Raw genomic sequence first — 19723 nt, 5'->3', positions numbered from 1 at the left:
GGGTAGAAGTGAGGGGGGGAGGGGGGGGGAGGGGGGGGATTCGGTGTGTTTGTGCATGAAATGAGGGCTACAGTAATAATTTCCAGGCTGGGGTTAGAGTGCAGCCAGGCAGCAGATCGGATCAGTGCTTTAAACTCACTTGTGTCGAGCCCACAAGTGAGTTTGCCCATATAAGGACACGGGACACTCCTTGTAGCAGAGCTGAAGTGGATTACCAGCTGCCACTGAGGAAGCTGGGCTGGTACAGACACTGAGACAGACACAAATAAACAATCTGGAATAGTTGAGAAAGTTCAAAAATATTTTAAATCACCCTCAAATCACTTTTATTACTTCGCTTTGAGGCAAAACTCCAACCTGAATCAGGTGGAAAAGCCTATAAATCATTTCTCGACGCCTCAGGAAAAACAATGCATGCATGCAGTATCGCGCACGCACACACACACCACACCCACTGAAAAATGGGAATTTAATCAGGATACATGAGAGCCCTGCAAAGCAAGAAGAAGGAGTTTCAGTCACCTCTCGGCTGAAAAATTAACAAAGAAACAAACCAGATTCGAGGTTAAAACTCAATGTGCTACAGTACAGCACGTACCGAGCTTCCATTGTCTGGGTCGAGAGACAAAAAAAAAAAAGGGAGTACCTGTGAAAAATACAAGCAAGATTACTGTACATGTGGCAACGTGCTCTCTGTGGGTGCAACTACACGTGTGGGGAAGCTTTACTTTTACTAATAGCTGGATGGTAGGACAGAGGTCCAGAGTAGACCTGGGAAAAAAGTGTCCCCTTTTACACTTGAAGGAGCAGGCATAAAGGAAGGACACATGGAGGAATGCATGTGGGTCAGAGGGGGGTAGAGGGCATCAACAACGACCTATAGGAATGTAATGATGCACTGAAGAAAAGATCTGAACTCACACGTGTTGCGCATGTTGCTGACGCGGCAGGCTTACGAGTTCAGTCTTACATTAGCGCAGGGGGGCACCACATCCTGAAGGATTAATGAGCGCACACTTGATTGTGCACACGTGGTCGATGCTCTGATCTCAAGTATAAAATATCGACCTTTCCGAGCTCTCTGCAGAAGATGTTTTCAATCTTTGGCATTGTTGCAGATCTGACTGCTTTACAGTCCACCAAAGACAGCTAAAGACTGGCCACAGTAGAATAATTATTTCGGGCTGGATCAGCTGCATCTCCGAGACGCTTTGGCCCATTTCAGCTGTCTGGCTCCAGACACTTTCTCTTCAGGGCTGTAGATCAGGTCACACAGAAAGATCCAGGTCAGTCACAGCCTGCTCGGTACAACGGTGTCCCACATTTGGTGAGCTGGCCTCATCAAAGGTTTCACAGCGGTCTTATTATTTTGCTGCAAACTCTGCACAATATGTTATAAAACCTAAACAGTGCGAACAATACTTTGACTGTCCGTTCACTCTGGCTTTGCATGCGAGCGTTTCACTCTGTTCTTGGGTCAAGTGTAGGGTTGGTTGCCTAGATCTACACTTTCTGTGCCATTATCTTGACTCTCCGTGCTTACAGCGCCGCAAAGTTCAAAGGTTTGACCTCATCGTGCCTAATCGTAGGAAACCAGCAGAGGATGGGAGATGCCCGCAGCTTATCAGCATTTTGGTGGTCATAAGCAGAAGATCTGATACAGTGCAACAATATGAGCAGGGAAGGGCCGTCATAAATAAAGAGATAAAAAAGATTGCATTGAATCCTGCTCTTCAGACTCGGCTCACTGCGGGAACCAGAGGAGGATGAATCCTCTTCAAATATGGGACATCGCTGGTCAAACTGAGTCTTTCGGTTTAATGAGCGAAGGAGGCAGGAGGCGAGAGAGATGTCCCAGAGGGCAGGTTGAAGCACTCTGGGAGGCTGCGGAGCACAAACGGATATATAAGAGCCAGCCGTGCTGACTCCCAAAATCCACATTTAACTATAACAACAGCAGTGAGACTTGCACACTGACGGACAGACGAAGCCAAACAAAATTTAACGTATCAGCTGTGTATATCTCAAGAATGCCACGGCATTAACAACAGCGAGTTGGAAAGCAAAACATCAACATCCGCTGGACAATTCCTGGTGGATCTCAGGAAATGTCTCTTTCCTGAGGGATTCAATATGGAGGAGGCTGAAAGCTCAGTGCTTTAAACATCTCTCTCTGCGCTGACTACATCTTATCTCTCTCTCTCTCTTCCATCTGTCTCTCTGAGATACATGCATCTTTTTTTGCGTTGGTTTGCTTCAGTATGTGACCCAAACTATTTCTGATCTGGCAGAGTTGCTGCATGCTGTTTCCTGTATGCTATTATTCTCTATAAAAAGGGCCACACCTAAGTATTCCAATATAAAGCCAAATGCTGCAGACACTGTGCAGAGGCTCTACTATGGTGCGTTGCATCAGAGAATCTGTGTTTGTGCAAAGCAAAAGGGGTGATGAACATCAAACACAGCTTCCTCAGTTTATCTAAAGTGGACATTAACCAAGTTTATGTTAACGTGTTGTGATTTTGCACAGATTAAAAACAGATAGAGTCAATTTGATGATGTCTTAAATGCCATGTTGAGATGTTATAGATAAGGCCTGGAGACCAATTGACACATTGTACACATCTGGGAGGTATTTCTTCTGAGTCTAAAACCCCTGGAAAACAGTCTGAATAGAAGATTGGAGTGTTTGTCACAAAAACATCTCTGAACGCCTAAAGCACTAAATCTCGGAGACGCCTGGTGGCGACGGTGAAGGAGACGGAGAACACCTTAAAAATCCCTTATCCAGACTTTTTCCAGTTGGCAGAGTGATGCTCCAGACAGATGGAGATCTGTCGGATCACTTACCACAAAGACGAAAAGACCAGAGCAGCTCTGACAGCAGACTCTGTCTCATATGCTTTCAAAAATCGCTTCACCCCTTTGGGTGACAGCCCCATTTTCCAAGACAGAATACCTTGTATTTATTTATTGAGCCTATACAGCGAAGATCGTATCTTTGAGCAGAGTTCTCCGCTGCAGGGAGCAACTGTAGTCTTGTCTCTACTTGTCAGGCTGTAACTCTTGAACGATTCTGTTTTTGATCCCTAAAACTGAATCAAGGACCATCTATTGATCAGCCCAGACCCTCTTTCATGATCAATATCTACTGATTAAATGTTGGGGAATGATGCGTGCCATTCCTCCTTTTGCATTTTTAAAACGATGCCTGTAGGGGGCTCTACATTTGTCAATGGTCTCAATCTTGATACCCCATAATTAAACATCTGACTGCACAGTTTCAGGCGTTTGCAAAATGTCTGAAATGTTCCGAGGTTTGTTCGATTGTCTGTACATCACATCGCTGCAGAACTGCACGATTCGTAGACAAGAAGCACGAGCAGTGACATACATAGTTTACGTCATAAACTGTTAATTCACTTACTGTAAGAATGTAATCACATTAGCAAACTGACACAAGCAGCACCCACCTCTTTCGAAGTTTGTTATTCTGATTGTTAAACTGTCACATTATTCTTTTGTGGCATTTTAAAAATGACAAAACAGCCCCTGTTATCTTTATAATAATAAAATACTGCCCATATTGAAATGCCAGCTCATGTTTCCAAAGTATCTGACATTTCAAAATGACATAAATCTATCACGTGTCCGCTTTAATAAGAAAATATGTCACGCTGAACTTAATTTCAACTTTCAGCTTCATACGTGGAGTAAATGTTTGCTAAAATTCATCTGCTGTAGAGTCAAATTCACTCTTCATTATTACTCCACAGCAAGAAAACTACTAAAAGGCCACAGACCAAAAATAGACTTTTGGAGGAGTTTATACACTCATCATCTCAAAGTTCACTCCTTTTCTTTTCTCATCCTTTCAGAGCCAACGAATGACCGGCTATTTATAGAAGCATTCAGTAACAGAAGTTTCCTGTTATATCAAACAAACAAGTCACTTCTTATCTCTCTGCTCCCTGCCTGTGTTTGGATATCAGCTGTCAGACGCTGAAGTACGGGGGCTGGAACTGAATTTTTCTTCTGTTCTGCACGGCAACAGTGCAGATCATTTGAATTGTGTCAGTTTAAAAAGGAAAGCTGCCCTGTTTGTTGACATTTCTCCATCTGACACCTTTGAAAGTTAATCATACGGGAAACGCTTTGTGGAAATGTGAAGCAAGTAAATACCTGTGAGGATGATGACAGGCTCAGTAAAAGAAAAATCAGGTGTGTGAACTTTTTTTCACACCAAGTGAGAGAAAAACGTTAAAAAAAACGCTGTAAACATCCAGAAAGGTCAAAAGCAGTAATGTTCACCGCCAGCATAAAGCCTGCAGCAGCAGGTGTTATCAATGCTCACAAGCATAAAACACTTCAGACTCTTTTCTTTTCTTTGTATGGGAGCGGAGAGGAAGGAGTGGAGGAGCTGTATTCAGAGGCAGACGTGTTGCATGCAACAGCTTGTATCCGTCTTATGAAACATTCAAGGGCAACGTGTTCGGATGAAGAAAAATGGTTTTAATGACTGCTAACAAGGCTCAGGTCAAGTCTTGCATTATCATCCTGCTCCGAGTTTTTCTTTTTTCTTTTTTTTCTTTTAACAAAATGTGATTGAAACTAAGAAGGAAGACATTTTGAAACAAAAATCCCATGATAAATTTAGCTTCAAGTACAGGACGGCATTAAAAAACACACAGCAGATATATCTGAAATCATCCCAGACGACGGTTACGTAATGCAGCATCATTTTTCCGATTTATTCGTTCCTGATGATGAGGTTGACATTTTGGGCCGTGTCTCTAGGGGGGGAGTGAGGAGAACCTGGGGACCTTACCGAGAGCCTACAAAACAAACCCATTCTTCCACTCCGACTGTAAACCGTTGAGCCCTTGTCAACGCACAAAGGGTCCAGATAGCCATAAAACAAAGACCCAGGGGTCCCATAGATCACTGAGGCCGGACCGCAGAGTGAAATTGCTCTATTTTAAACATGTGTGAATGCTTCTTGCTCACCAGGGAGAGAGGATGGTCACAGGGCTGGCAAGAATCGTTACAAATCACTATGTGAGACAATCCAGCATGTGAAATCGGCCCAGCAGGCACCACGGACAGACGAGTCTCCGAGCAGTCAAGTCAATTCAGAAATGAAAAGACAGACTACAAACTGGAAAAGACAGTCAGGTTGGGAGCGACTATTGTAATTTCAGCCCACTTGCTGATTTGAGAGCTTGTAAGACTTCCTAAGTTGCGCCGCAGCTGGAGGGTTTCGGACGTAATGAAAATAGAGACTGTTGTTTTAAGACGGACTTGAAAGACTGTGAACCTGTCCTTTAATTCACAGCGAACCAGACAGCAGCTGAGCGAGAGACACCTGCAGACCTGGCTCGTCCTGCAGGGTTGACACACACATACACACCCACCCACCCACACAAAAACAGGAACCTACTACCTAACAAGAGATTCAGCAGCATAACAACTGATAATTATCACCCTCCGAGCCGGCAATCAGCTGATAAAGTCTATTTTTAAGCGACAGTGGTTGGAGTGGTTTGGTTAGAAGGAGGTTTTCTCCGAACCGGCCTTAAGCATCCTTTTAAAGTTTCTTAAAGCACCATTCAGACAGATGACCCACAGTACACTTCTCTCCTAAAGAAACCGGGACACCGACTGATTATTTTGGTGGATATTCAAATGATTGTGTCGGGTGCAAGAAAAGAAAAATGCTTTTCCTGGTTGCCATGGAGAGGATTAAATGAGCCATATAAAAAAAAGGCAGCCAGTGCTTTGAATAGAAGTGTAGAGATGGGATTAGTGGCGTTAGAGAGGCCGCCGTATGACCTTCTGACTGTTTCGTTCATTAAGTACAACACAGGCCTGGAGAGCGAGTTCGTTATCCGACTGTTGTTTAACAGCAGCTCTCCACTCGCCTTTGAGTTAATTAAACCCGAGCATCTCCAAACACACACATCATCTCTTACTGGTGTCCTGAAAAACTCCTTCGTAATTCACAAATTCCTCAACAAATACTGAATATAAAACTAAACCTTCAAGCTCAAACCTGCTCTCTATTCACGTCTGCGGAGCTGAATTTAAATTCCAGCACAACCCCCCCAAACCAACCCGTGAACTTCTCTAAGCAACGAGTTTAGTCAGAGTTTGTTGCCTTAAATGAGGAGCTGAGTTCACTGTGGAAAACCCTGACACTCAAGTCACCGCAAATATCATCAGTGAAAATGTGGGATCTCTGTGACCTTAGTTGGTGGTCACATCTGATGGAGGGAACCAGCGGGGGATGAAGAAAAAGATGCTCGGCTCCGTAAATCAACGTGGTACAAAAGAGAGACGAGGCGGGAGACGGGAGTCAGTGTCACATGAGGATGAAACCCCACAAATCGCCAAGACGTCAGCGTGATTCTTGTTTTATTCTGCTGCAGCTCTCAGTAGACAATGAAGGACAGAGATTCACAGACAAAGCTTTATTTCTCCAGTAACAATAAGCTGAGGTCTGTTGTCATGTCATCAGTGCAGAAACATCTTTGAAATATAATATAATCCGAAGCTCTACTCAATGAAATATAAAACTACTACAAACATTATTAGAAAACAAAAAGAGGTTCAACAAGAAGCCAAATATCTCCCCTCAATCTTTCATCGTCTCCCTCTTTCCTGATCTTTCCCTCAATAAATGAACTCATAAACCGATTGATCAAAGCAAACCAATAAAATATTATTTCCTTTACGCACTTCTGTTTTCCCGCTATTACAATGTCACGCGTGGAATGAAGTTTGTCCTTTAAGTGATTTATGAGGAGAAAAACGACTGCAGCTCTTGGCCAGACGTTGACAGAGTTTTGGGGAAATAATGGATACAGTTTAAATAGCCTCAGACAGGTCAACAAAACACAAGATTTATACCCTGCTTGGCTCCAAAGTAAACAGTCACTTTTTCTTATCAGGTTTACTGATCTGAAGGAACAGAAATCAGAATGTTTTTCTGAGATGGCCTCTCCTTAAAGTGCACATTCTTGGCAAAGGGGCTCGAGACGATAATGACTTTTAGCAGTCAAGCTGCACGCAGAGAAGTGTAGTCCAATCTGACAGAAGGTCAACAGTACATGTCGGAAACCTGACAGTTCAAATATGTTTGAACTTAAATCTTTAATGACACAAACTTTTGATCTTTTTTTTTTTAAATCAGTATTAGGTATTACAAAATGAAATACTACAGTGAGGTCACTGTGTCTCAGACGTTTCAAGTGTTGAATGTGTGTAACTGTCTGAACACGGACCTGGTGAGTCATGCTTCCTCATAAATGTGTTACAGGTGTCATGATACACACCGTGTGTCAGACAAACTACAGTGTTCGGCTTCAGGAAGTACTTAAGACATGTCTAAACAGGAAGTGTTTATACCCCGCTATTAATAACAATTAATGTGCCTTAATGTCAAGGTCCAAACGTACTATCACACTGAACTGACCTCCTCCCACTATGTTTTAATAGAGATGTTATGTGTCATCATGATGTCATCATGTGATGTTAGTGTTTAGAAATCAGCTCTTTTTTGACCAGATTAAAAACTACTTCTCATAAAACTCTCAGGCTGTAACTAACAGTTATTTTCACTTATTAATCAGTTGTTGTTTTTTTATTTGATTAATCAACTCATCATTTCATCTATGAGATGTCTTCAAGTTGCTTGCTTTGTTCAACCAACAGACCAAACAAATATATTCAATTTACAATGATGTAAGACAGAGAAAATAAGCAAATCTTCACATTTGGGAATCTGAAATCAGCAAGTATTTGGCATTTTTGCCTCATAAATGATGTAAAATTGGTGTCAATTGATTTTCACTTGCTCAACTAATCAATTAATCGACTTTCAGCACAAGATCTCCCACCAGGACACAAAATTAGCACCAACCACCAGCCAAATGCTGGTAAAATATGCAAGTGGCTGGTAGATTTGTTTCACTCACCAGCCAAAAAAAACAAACAATCTATTGAGTGGCTGGTGAAATTTGAACTTTCACTAGTCATTTTGGCTGGTGAACAAAAAAATGACACATTGTTTGACTTCAGTGGTAAACATCTGCATTCATACAGAGTGCAAATTCACTTCACCTCAGACTTCATGACACACACTGAGGATTTACGGTTGTCTGTAAAAACGTCTGCGTGCAAACCATCTGTCAGGATTATCTCAACTGTTATGTATGAATTATTGAAAGGAAAGAGGTTAGAAAAATGCATAAACCATGCCATGAAAACGACAGTGATGTCTGTGAGGTGAGTTATACTGTGCTACACTATTATGGGGTTAACATGGTTGGCTGCTCTTGAATCAAGATATGTTGAACCACATTATAGTAAACACCAGGAAGACATTTACAGTATAAAACACAAACTCGTTAATAATTATTTCAGGGGGAAAAACTTTCACTTTCATTACTTTTACACCTTTAAAATGTTTTTTTTTAAGTCTGATCCCAACACTTATGGTGTACAAGCAACTGCAAATGTATGAAAAACTAAAGATAAGGATGTCAAACTGAGTGACTCCAGTATGAAATAGTGATTTTAACTCTAACACCTCAGTGGTCCACTTTCACCAGTAGCCTGTAACTTCATCTCAGAGTCAGAGCATCCTCATCATTCATCTACTCACCAAGGCTCGGAGAGAGGACTCATCCAGCGTTGAATAACTCTCCAGAGACATCTTAATCTTCCTTGTCAGACTCAGGTGAGAGGAGGAAAAAATCTGGACGGTGAGTCTTGATGTGATCTGGTGGTTCTCCGGCCAAAAGCGTGTACCACCTGCGCGGTTTGTAGCTGTTTCTGTTGTGTCTTTTTTCCCTTTTTTTTGTTCAACGCGGTCTTTAGCGCACTTTAAGGTCAGAAACTTGAGTCAACAAAAAGCAACTCGTGTAGCGCTTCTGGAGAGCATATTTCGGTCCTCTTTAGTCGTGTCTTGTGTCGTAGTGCAAGCAGAAACAGGTCGCCACACTCTCTCCAGACGGACGTTGGCAGCTTTTTGAACAGAGGACTCAGACTGCCCGCCCCTCTCTGCCACCGGCTTCTCCCGGCGATCATTCAAAGCGCGCCGCTCGGTGGGAACACGCAAAACGGCGTCCATGTATGGAGTGTGATTACTGCCACCCGAGTCCTGTGTGCGGACACTAATAAGCCTGTTAACCTCTGTACTAGCTTCACTGGAGAAAAATGTATTTTACATCGTTCTGTAAATATAACCATTTGATCAGATTGTTGAAGACTCGTATTAGGATTTTGTCCACTATTACTTATATTTAATCAGCCGTTTAATCCCTTCCTAATTTTTACATGTAAGTGTATAGTATGCTTGTTATTAGCAATTGGCATGTGTTTGATTTAATTCCAATTGGATTTATGTATTCTTGACTTTTTTTTATTTTTTGGGCCAATATATATTGTTTCATTTTTTTTCCTTTTTATTGAGATGTCTTTCTAAGCCCTTCTGGGTTTTTCAAATCTCAGCAAAACAATCATTTTTTTTACTCCTTTCATTATTGTTTTTATAACTATTTTTTAGATAAATACAACTTAACTCAACATTAAAAGGGACAGTCTTGACAGGAGGAAGTACAATTACAGCAACCACAAACTATTTCGATATATATATGGGTACTACAGTCATTTAATATGGTAATGATAACAACAAAATCCCTGCTTTAACCTGTTTAACTGAAATATTGAGTCCATACTTTGTTTCCATATTACATACATTCAAAACTGCAGCACTGCTATCAAAGCTTCTTCTTCTCAGCTGTGGCACTTATCACCCTTCATACAGGGCATCATATATGACACAGTACCCAAAGCAGGAGTGGCTCATCCAGTGATCACCTAGCTGTTTAAAAACAGATCTTTGAGCCTTACTTCTTGCCAGGGTTTTGGAGCCATGATTGGGAAATTACAGCAGCTATGTTCTGTAGGTATGAAACCACACTGACAGAATACAAACTAGAGCCATTAATCAACAAATGTTAAACATTTATTAACATAAAACATTTAATAATACAAACAAGAGCATCAAGATAGTTGTTCTACAACAGGGATAGTCATCCATGTGCCATGAGTGCTAAAAGTCCAAACACCACACCAGGAGATTTCACTGATTAGTTGCTCCTCTCTGGTTGAGGTTTTTGTTCAGATGTTAAATCAGCAAAATGTTCTGATAGTCTCTAGTTAGGAGGATAATCTGGAGACCCTCAACCATCTGTGGCACATGGTTGCCTATGTTTATAAGCATGTCTAAAATAGGCCCTATGATACACACAAAACACATTATATTTATCAATCTTAAATCCTATTTGGAGGAACAGCACACAGAAAATTTCATACTACTTAAAAGAATATTGGACAGGAGACACTGCTTTAAAAGCCATCTCATCATGACATCACATAGCACAATAGCTCTAGAGATATGATTACAAAAATCTAAATATTACTGAAAAGTATTAAAGACAAATGTTTGACAGTATAAAAAGACAAATGTTCAATATTAGTTATTTTTTTTCTTGGTCAACAATGCATAAATTTATCAAATCTGTTCCTTAAGCCCTTTTTAACAAAATAATCTATCAAAGTGCTTCAGGCTACGTGAAGATGCAGAAACCAACAGGAACACTGAGAAAGACCCTGAAAGAATTTGAAAACAGGAGTGAAGACTAAATGTCCTTGGCTGAAGTAACAAGATAAAATTTAAGTCCAACAAATGCACACTGAAAAAAATCATGTGTCTGATGTTCCCCAAAATGAGCCACAACATGAATTTTACAGTTAAATTTAGTGTAAATTAAGTACATTTTATAATTTATCCATTGAAGCTGTATGTTAGACATAGAATCAAATCATAAAATAAAGCAGAATATGCATGAATAAACCAAATCACTTAGACTTTAATTGTAATATTCATCAAAATATAAACTGCAAGATAGTAATACTCACACAGGCACTTATCAGATAGTATATGTTTCATTTTCAAAAGTGTGCAAAAAGATAAATGAATACATAGCAGGAGATTTGGTTGGCATCTTTTTTCTCCAGATGTTCCTGCTCTCACTCTTCCTGCTGCTCTTCATTCTGCTTCTTGGGTAACTGCAAATGGAAAAAAAAAAAAAAAAAAAAAAGAAAAACAATGGAAAATTCTTTCAGACGCAAAGTGATGACAAAACTGTGCCAAACAAAAATATACTGACTGGCCTTAAAGGGAAAATCCACTCAAGACGCAGACTTTTTTTTTTTTTTTTAAAGATATGTTTTTGGACATTTATTTGCATTTATTTGACAGTTGAGAAGCAGGCAGGAAACGAGGGGGAGAGAGAGGGCCATGACACGCAACAACAGTGTCCAGGCGGATTAGACAAGAGGATGTTGCGGTTATTTGGCATGCTCTGTTACCATTCAACTACCACGGCGCTCCAGAAAACATCTTATAACAGACAAATTACAACTGAGCTGTTTATTACAGAAATATCAAATGTGAACTGCAATTTAGGTTAAATTTTTCCTTTAATGACCGGGTAGTGGAGAGCCTACGTGTACAGGTAAAATTTTTCTCTGGATATCCTATTCAGCTTTATATTTCTCATGAAAACGTCTGTTTATTCATTTGTGAATCACTTATCGTAACTGATTGTTGAGATAAATCAGTGACCCACATTGTTTTCTTTATGCCACTATGAATACACCCAAGAAACACCCAGAAACCATCTCAACAAACTTCATGCAGGTGTCTACGTTTTTCCCTCCTTTGATATCATGAATGCAGAGGTTAGTAATGCATTTCCAATTCGACTACATACAAACCATCATGCATTTGTCATTACCCATTTACTAAACAACAGAGTTTGATAGTAAGTAAATGTTGAGTGTACCTTTGTCATTGGATTCCTTCTGTTTCCTCTCCCTTCTTTATTTTCTGGTAGATGTACTCTGGTGGACAAACAAATCCATAGTACATTATTAATATTAACTCTATATTTTTGTTAAGAAATTACAGCTTGTTCAGTAGAACTAAAATCATTATAATTCAATTTTTTAAAAAAGAGCCTTCGTTGGACTTTGGTGCTTTTACCCCTTTAGAGATTCAGAACCAGACTTGTCAGTGTCACAGAAAGATGACTGAGCGCCTTCCGCGTCCCTGCCAAGTGGAGGTCTGTTTTTCACAGAAACATCACAGTTGGACGTCTTCCTTTGACTTGGTAGTCCAATGTAGCCTTTCTGCCATTCCCTTTGTCCTGGTGGCGTGTCTCGCTCAAATCCAAGGTGCTCATCCAAAAAGTCACCTAGGTGTGTAATAGCACACACGTGTTAAAAAAAAAAAAAAAGCCATAAACATACACACAGTGTCCAGAAGAAAACCCTGTACAACAAAACCTCTAGAAAAGAGGTTTTCAAAGTGGGAGGTGGGCGTCCCTAGGGGGGCTCCAAACAGTTTCAGGGGAGGCTCAGTGAATGGAAGTGAAATAATATGACATCAGTTATCAAAAGGAGATCACATAGAATAGCCTAAATGTGTGTGATTTCATTAAACAGATAGTTCAGAGATACAGTAGTTTTGGGGAATTTTATTGTTCTTCCCACTTTCCTGGAGTTAGAAACTAATAAATACCTTCAGACAGACCTTTTTATGTTCTTGGCGTAGTCTAAAGTTATGTCTAACAGCAATATCAGGCTGTCTTGGCTCAACTGTTGAGTGTTTATGGGATCAAATAACATAATCATGATCCCATAGGCATCAAGGAATTGAACGAAACTAAGCAAGTTAACCAAGAAGGGGGTGGGGGTAGGGGTTTTTCCAAGCTTTGTCTGAAAAGAAGCCCACAGCCCACAGTGACTTTGAAAACCCCTGATATAGAATATAACGCATCACATAAAATACCACAAACTGACTCATTTTGTATGTTCAAAGTTTGCCGACACTGTGTCAGAGGTGTGTTGACTATTGTACTTTTATGTATGATTTGTGGTGGTGTTGAATTAGATGCTTTTTATTAGATATTTTATACAGCTGCCATTTACATATATGAAGAAAGTGAATATTAATTACTTCCATCACTAAAATCTAATCCGATGTGAAACCGTCACTAACTGCAGCCTCAAAATTATTTTTATCAACAGCTCTGAAAATGTAAACAGAAATAAGAATGTATTCACAAATGTAGGGTTTATTAGTATTGATTGCAGGGATATTGTATTGGAAGGAATTTTGTTTTTGTCTGATGTTTTTTTTGTTTTGGGTTTTTTTTTTGGCAGATTTTGTTCCTTCTTGCTACAGGAAGAAACAGTCCACTACAGTTTCCAGTAAACAGTTATTTAACAGTTGAATTTGTTTCCCTCCATTCATTTTTACCCATTTTAATACAGAGAATAAAGTCTATACACTACCTTGGTGTTTTATTCTCCTCTGAAAGTCTGGAGACATCCGACCAAAGGTGTCCTTACTCGACTTGACAGATGCTTTTGTTATATTATTAAGTGGATGAGCAGTCTGAGGGCGCATATCACATTTGTCCTAAGTGTAAAAACACACCAAAAGATAAAATCACAAAACATGACAACAAATATACAATTATAAATATGTCTATTTCTTTTATCTCTCTACTATTTTTCAGTAGTTTTCAACATTCATGAACATTCAGAGATGATCTCTACAGGCTGTTTGTCCACGTCATGATGTGGAAATCTCTACTGAGGAAATATTTGGACTATGTTCACCTGCCAATAGTTCAATTTTTTCAAGAAACCTTAAAAAATGTTTAACTGTTTCCTCTTAACGTGTAATACTATAATTTAGTACTGTCACTCCTAATATGTCAATAATTTTTCACAGTCTATCTAACTTGATTAGTAACATACCTGATGGTGGAAGACAACAGCCTCCTCTAAAGCGACGCCACAGAATTCACATGGAATGACAACGTCGCCCTCTAGTGGACTGGCTGGAGGACTGTAGGAGGCCGGGGAGACTGACCGAGGGAAAGTGGGGATGTTGGAAGCAAGTGTGTCAGGGAGGCTGCTCATCAGCCCTGAAGCGTTCCTGCTCATCCTGTCCTCTTTAGGGGGAGACGACGGCTGCTTGCTGAAAGACGCAAAGGCAGAGGCGGGGCTGCAGCCAGTCTGAAACAAAGAAGAGAGAAAGTTAAATACATCTATGTTGAATCTGTTTATATCTAAAATCATGTCTGTACTCGATGGATGATATACGCTACATGTTTAAACAGGCAAAGGCTGTAACTGAACTGTGTACAGTCTAAAACAAACATAGACAGAGGTATGAAAATGTTTGCACGCTATGTGATATCTGACTGGATCGCAACATTTCACTCTGATTAGATTAGTGCAGATAAAATCCTAGTGGGAAGGGTGGCGGCCTGTGAGCCGGTTTTAGAAGAAAAACAGAATACACTGACCTTACAATTTGCATTTCACATTGGAGCAAATATTTCAAAACATCAGCAAATGCTGAATTCAGTAGGCAGGATGAAGAGAGTTCATCAGCTGGTCATAAATGTCAGTCAGGTTCTGGTTGTTTTTGGTTTTTGAAGTGTTCTCATGCATGTAGATATGATGGAGTCACAAACTGTCTGCCCTCCTTTTCTCCAGTGATATGTTGTAGTGATATGTTGCTGAGCACATTATGCTGTATGTGTCCTTTACTTAAATATGGACTTGAATTCTCCAAGTGCTCCAGTAAACAAAGGTTTCCACCAGTTACCTGGTTAAAAAAAACTTTGCTAGGTGCTGTAGAGATAATATACAGAAACCAAAGAACAATTAATGAATCTGCTCAATCTTGTTCAGTTACAGCCCTTTTTTAGGGAAACATTACAAACCCATTTAATTATTTAATGTTCTTTAATTACTCTAGAGGATGATCAGCAGCTCATTTTTGTTTACTCTCCATTTTTCTCTTCACTCTCTATCACCAAAAGTATTCTCTGTAAACTAAGATGGGCAGTGTCTTCTTGCAGTAGAGACAACTACAATAACAACATTGGGCACATGAAGTCCAGGTTAAACCTAAATCAATGAGTCTCAATTACCATCAAAAGCAACGATTCTACCAGACTCTTTATCAGGCTACTTGTCATGTTATTGTGAATGTAGTGCAACATGGTGAGCCTGTTCTCCAGAGAGCTGGTTCGTTAGTAGGCAAGCTATTTATACGTTCAGATAGCCTCAGTAAAGCTTTATCACAACCCTTTATATATTTTAGAGATTCCAGCCAAGAATTAATGTCTATATATTTATGTTATAAATGAATGTCTGCCAATATATCATTAACTGATTTTATCAATTTTATCAATATCAGCTAGGGTTGAGCCCAAAGTTAGGTGGCATACCCACTAATCTAGTGTCGTGGGTCGGCCCCCTGAGCAATAGTGCAACCAGAAAGATAAAATTACATCTCAAACCTGATGCAAAATTAGGTCCTCTTCAGGAAACAGCTCTTCACAAAACTCACAAGGCAGCATGGTATCTGTAAAAAAATATTTTGGATCATTAATAAGCTGACAACAGAATAATTTTATGTTTTCTAATCAGGCGCCTCCAGTAGCCTACTGGTTAACTGGTTACTGATTGCATGTCATTCACCATCTTGCTCCCTTTGTTTCCTGTCATCTCTTTGCTATCACTGTCTAATGAAGTCATAAAATGCCCCAAAAATATATATTAAAAAGGTGTTTTAATCCACATTAATTTTACCTGTTTGATCATAGTCCTGGACTGCACTTGTGCTTGTGGTGAAGTTTGGATAGTTGTTGTTGGGTGGAGAGAGTGGAGAACCGACAGAGGTGTTAGATGTCTTCCCAATCTTGTGGTCCCAGATATCACTCCACAGATTGCCATCCATACCTCCAGCCACTGATTCTCCGTCACTCTGCAGGCTGAGAGCCAACATGTAGTCTAGACCTGATGAATCCTCATCTTGCGTCTGACTGCTGTGTGGCCATGCACTGCTGCTGCTGCGACTCAGGATGTCACTCTGCTCCAGCACTAGAAGAAAAACAAAACATGACAGTCATTTTAGAAAAGAACTACAGCTGTAAGCAACAACGCCACAACTGGGCTCCAGTCTTTCAGTTCAGTCATGGGAAAACAAGATATTTAAATATTTTAAGATTTGTTGTGTTAGCCTTGTGTTGATCCAGCAAAAACCCTCTAAATTGAAGATAATTCTACGGTACGTCTGCCTGCAAAACTTATTTTACATAAATTGCCTTACATAAAGGGAAAAGTCGACAGTGACACAATTACAGTCATATATTTTTGCTTGTTACAGACTCAAATTGTGATAGATTTTAAACAAGGTGCAAAGATGGTGTCACGCAATTTTGGTGAAACTATATTAGAGTTGGAAGTTTAAATTACTGTTACAGGTCACAACATGTCATATCATCACCTTTTAAGCTGATATGTTGAACTTGTCAGCAAACAGTTGCTTATTTACACATCAAGCAGTTACAAAGCAACATTTTCATTCATTTGGAGTCATGTTTCACCACCTAGTGAATGTTAAGTCACTTTAGCTCTGTTTTTGGTCTCCATCAAGTCCTGGGAGAAACATCTGTTTCTTTAGTTGCTAAATGCTCCATTATGTTCACCAGCTAGTCTCAAACTGTGTCTGTTTGCTGTTTGGTGCTGAGCAGGTAGCATACAGTGGGTTTTTAGAGCTTTTTCCTCTGAAAACAGCTGCCTGCTGCGACCCGTAAATGACATTTTGAGAGCGTTGAGAGTGAACTAAAACAGTAAAGCTGTGGGGCTGGACAGCTAAACAATAAGCTGAAACTCACTATGATGCTCCATAAAGCTGAAGGGAGGTGCAGTGTCAGGTGATAATTCTCTGTAATTCGCCAATCACTGCAAGCGACGCCTCTGACATTACACACAGAAATTGTTATTATGAAAAATAGCGATTATAGCTGCTTTAAGCCCAGTGGCCACCCCCCCCCCCCCCCTTCAAGGAAAATTACCATCAAATTCAGATCAGTGATAAACTCACAGTGGCTAAATGTATTCAGTGGGGCAGTATTCTTCCAGTCTCCAGAGCCTTGATGTCCCCTTGAAGTGTTATAAGCTCTGGGATCAAATGCCCGTGGAAAGGCCTGATGTTCTGCGGCACTGATGTTGTTATTTTTGGGGCCCCTCTCTTGGGCTCTCAGGAGGTTTCGGATGGAGTGGGTTTCAAGCCATGCCCCAGGAGACTGCAGTTCTACTGGACTGCGACTTGAACGGCTGTTGTTCCTCTCTTGGGGTGGTGTGAGACTTCCACATAAGACTGGATGTACAGCTTGTTCCTTCAACATTACATTGCACTTGCAGTGTGGGCAAGGCTCAGTGCGTGCACCACAATAATCCTCATGCTCTTTGGACTGGCTGAAAACAAGCTCCAGTTCACAGTACTGGCACGGGACCAGCCGCTGAGAACATTCAGAGCTCTGCAAGAGATATCAGTCGTGAAGAAGAACAGTTAGTGAATTTAATCAAGATGGTTAACTACAATAATTAAAATAGGAAAGAAAAAATGTTCTTCAGAAATACCTGGTGAACTTCAATATGATTCTTCTCAATCTTCAAACCACACTTGCACGTAATCTGAAATGAAAACGGAAAACACTTTCAAAGTTTCGGTCTGACATTTGGTAGCTGTTTCCTGTCAGTTTCAGTTGACACCACCTCGTTAGCATACCCCAAAAGCCACACTGTGTTTGTCTTTGAGTTTGTAATGAACTGACTGATGTTATCAAATACTGATTAGTTCTTCCAGGCTATTTACATTTACTGTAGTTGGTATTGGGCCTACCCTTTAAACCAACAAATGTATATGGCAGTATTTAAGTCTTCAGTATTGCCGTCCAGATTTTACCTGCGTATGCTCCTGCTGCTTGTGCTCCTGCAGCTCTGAGCGAGGCACTGGCTCCTGGCACACATCACACAGTGCGATGTTTCTTCGACAGTGGATCTCATGGGTGGTGAAATTTGCCTCTGGGATATCATGCTTGCTAGAAAACAATAACAACAAAAAAAGGTTAAGAAGATTGGGGGAATCTGTGCTCACCTACATATCAAATTGACATCACTTGATAGAATTTGTTCATATTTACCAGTTGCCACAGAATTGTGTATTTTCATCTGCCATGGCTTCACCAAGGCCTGTGGACAGGATGTACAGTAATATTAGATATTGATGACACAACCCATTACCCACAAACCTTTTTCGAGTATTTATAACAGGTTAACAGGTGCTGTTCGTAGATTTAGTATTTGACTGTTTTCTGACCACATTTAAAAAATATATCCCTGTGAATCATCAGAGCTACATGTATAAATGTAGCTATTAAAGCTACTTATGTCGTATGAAAGTGAAACTGGTTGACAGCTCTTTCGGTTTGCTCACCCAGTGTTTCCAGGCAGGCAGCTAACAGTTAGCTAGCTGACAACGATGGCCTGGTTTAGCAGCGAGACTCCACGTCAACCTCACACAACAAGCATCTTCATCCTAATTTGGCATTTTTCTTCCCAACTCAAAAAGACAAAACAAAAGTTAAACAATGTTAGCTGTGTTGTCTGGAGCCAGCTACGTAGCTTAACCAAACTGTGGGCAACCCTCACGTAGCTTTAACTGCCGCTAACTAACTTGCTCTTTACAAACTAACCTAACGTTAGCTATCATGAAGCTGCTGCTGTAACGTCGAGTTTGGGGGGCTTCGGCCGCCCGGTCCGAGCTAAACGAGGACAACCGCTGCGAGGTTACGTTTGTCAGTTAATTCACCTCTAAATAACATACAACCAAAGACAAAAGTCGTACGCGATAGCTACTTGATGATAGTCTGTGAAATAGTTAGTTATTTCCTCCTCGCTCTGTCAATATTACAGGCTACCACTAGATTCACGCCCTGAGTTCACCCTCTCAGGCTGTCCACGTACAATACCCACTCCGCCTTTTGAGCGATTTGCACGATCAAACCAAATCCTACCCTAACGATTTATAATTTTAACCTAATATAAACGCAACAGGTAGGACTGTGATCTGAATTTTTAAGGTATTTAAATATTGTAGGGTAAAGCTAACTGTCAGTCTAAACTCGGGGCAAAATTTCTCATACACTGCCTCTACAGGCTCCAATCTGATTGGTTGAATAAACTCAGTGCGCTTGTGAAAGTGTCTCAGGTGACAGCTACTGCATTTTATATATATATATATATATATATATATATATATATATATATATATATATATATATATGTCTCCTTATATGTTCTTCTCTTTATACATTTACAGCAATCATAAAGCAAGCATTTCTAGTATTGCTCAACAAATGTTTAATATTTAAAAAATTCAAGCGTTTACTTGTAGTCAAATGTTATTTTGGCTATGAAAAGAACAGTAATTCTCAAAAAAAAAAAAACCTAACATGCACATTATCTCTTGATTTTGTAGGAGTGCAGTCAGGATGAAGGACTCGCAACTCCTACCCTACACAATTATTCTCTATTTTTGAGCATAACATGTAAAATATAATTCATTTAATAAAAAGTAATATTTACTTAACTACTAAAACATAAAACATTGTATCAATGGTGGCTATATTTTTATTTAGGAATAGGTTTTCAACAGTAAAGCTAAAAAAAAAAATGCCAGTATCAATATTTTGCTGTAGATCAATATAATCCTCTG

General features: G+C 40.0%; 2 protein-coding genes across 6 annotated transcripts in view; both read right to left on the bottom strand.

Annotated features, from left to right (window-relative positions):
• smtnb (smoothelin b) overlaps positions 1-9109 on the bottom strand; it is a 48026-nt gene extending 38917 nt beyond the window's left edge. For 2 of the 4 annotated variants that reach the window (XM_042420958.1, XM_042420957.1), the window contains exon 1: positions 8666-9108. In XM_042420958.1, the coding sequence (XP_042276892.1) occupies positions 8666-8716 (51 nt within the window). In that variant the 5' untranslated portion in view covers positions 8717-9108. Of the gene's footprint in view, positions 1-8665 lie in introns of all 4 variants that reach the window. The other 2 variants (XM_042420956.1, XM_042420959.1) reach the window with 2 other exon arrangements.
• Positions 9110-10012: 903 nt separating this feature from the next.
• On the bottom strand, positions 10013-19042 carry trafd1 (TRAF-type zinc finger domain containing 1). 2 transcript variants are annotated; one of them, XM_042422186.1, is made up of 13 exons: positions 18702-19042; positions 18443-18568; positions 18150-18198; positions 17912-18047; positions 17587-17640; positions 17048-17483; positions 15751-16041; positions 15459-15523; positions 13900-14160; positions 13429-13555; positions 12116-12326; positions 11916-11973; positions 10013-11136 (listed from the first exon to the last, which is right to left on the bottom strand). In XM_042422186.1, the coding sequence occupies exons 3-13, from the start codon at positions 18182-18184 to the stop codon at positions 11098-11100; spliced, it is 1713 nt and encodes a 570-aa protein (XP_042278120.1). In that variant the 5' UTR covers positions 18185-18198; positions 18443-18568; positions 18702-19042; the 3' UTR covers positions 10013-11097. The 2 variants fall into 2 exon arrangements, with proteins under 2 accessions (XP_042278120.1, XP_042278121.1); XM_042422187.1 differs by having other exon boundaries at positions 18443-19042.
• Between the last annotated feature and the right edge of the window lie 681 nt (positions 19043-19723).

The sequence above is a fragment of the Thunnus maccoyii genome, chromosome 9 (genome assembly GCF_910596095.1).
Source record: "Thunnus maccoyii chromosome 9, fThuMac1.1, whole genome shotgun sequence".
NCBI classification, from domain to species: domain Eukaryota; kingdom Metazoa; phylum Chordata; class Actinopteri; order Scombriformes; family Scombridae; genus Thunnus; species Thunnus maccoyii.
This window is presented reverse-complemented; position numbering and strand designations above follow the sequence as displayed.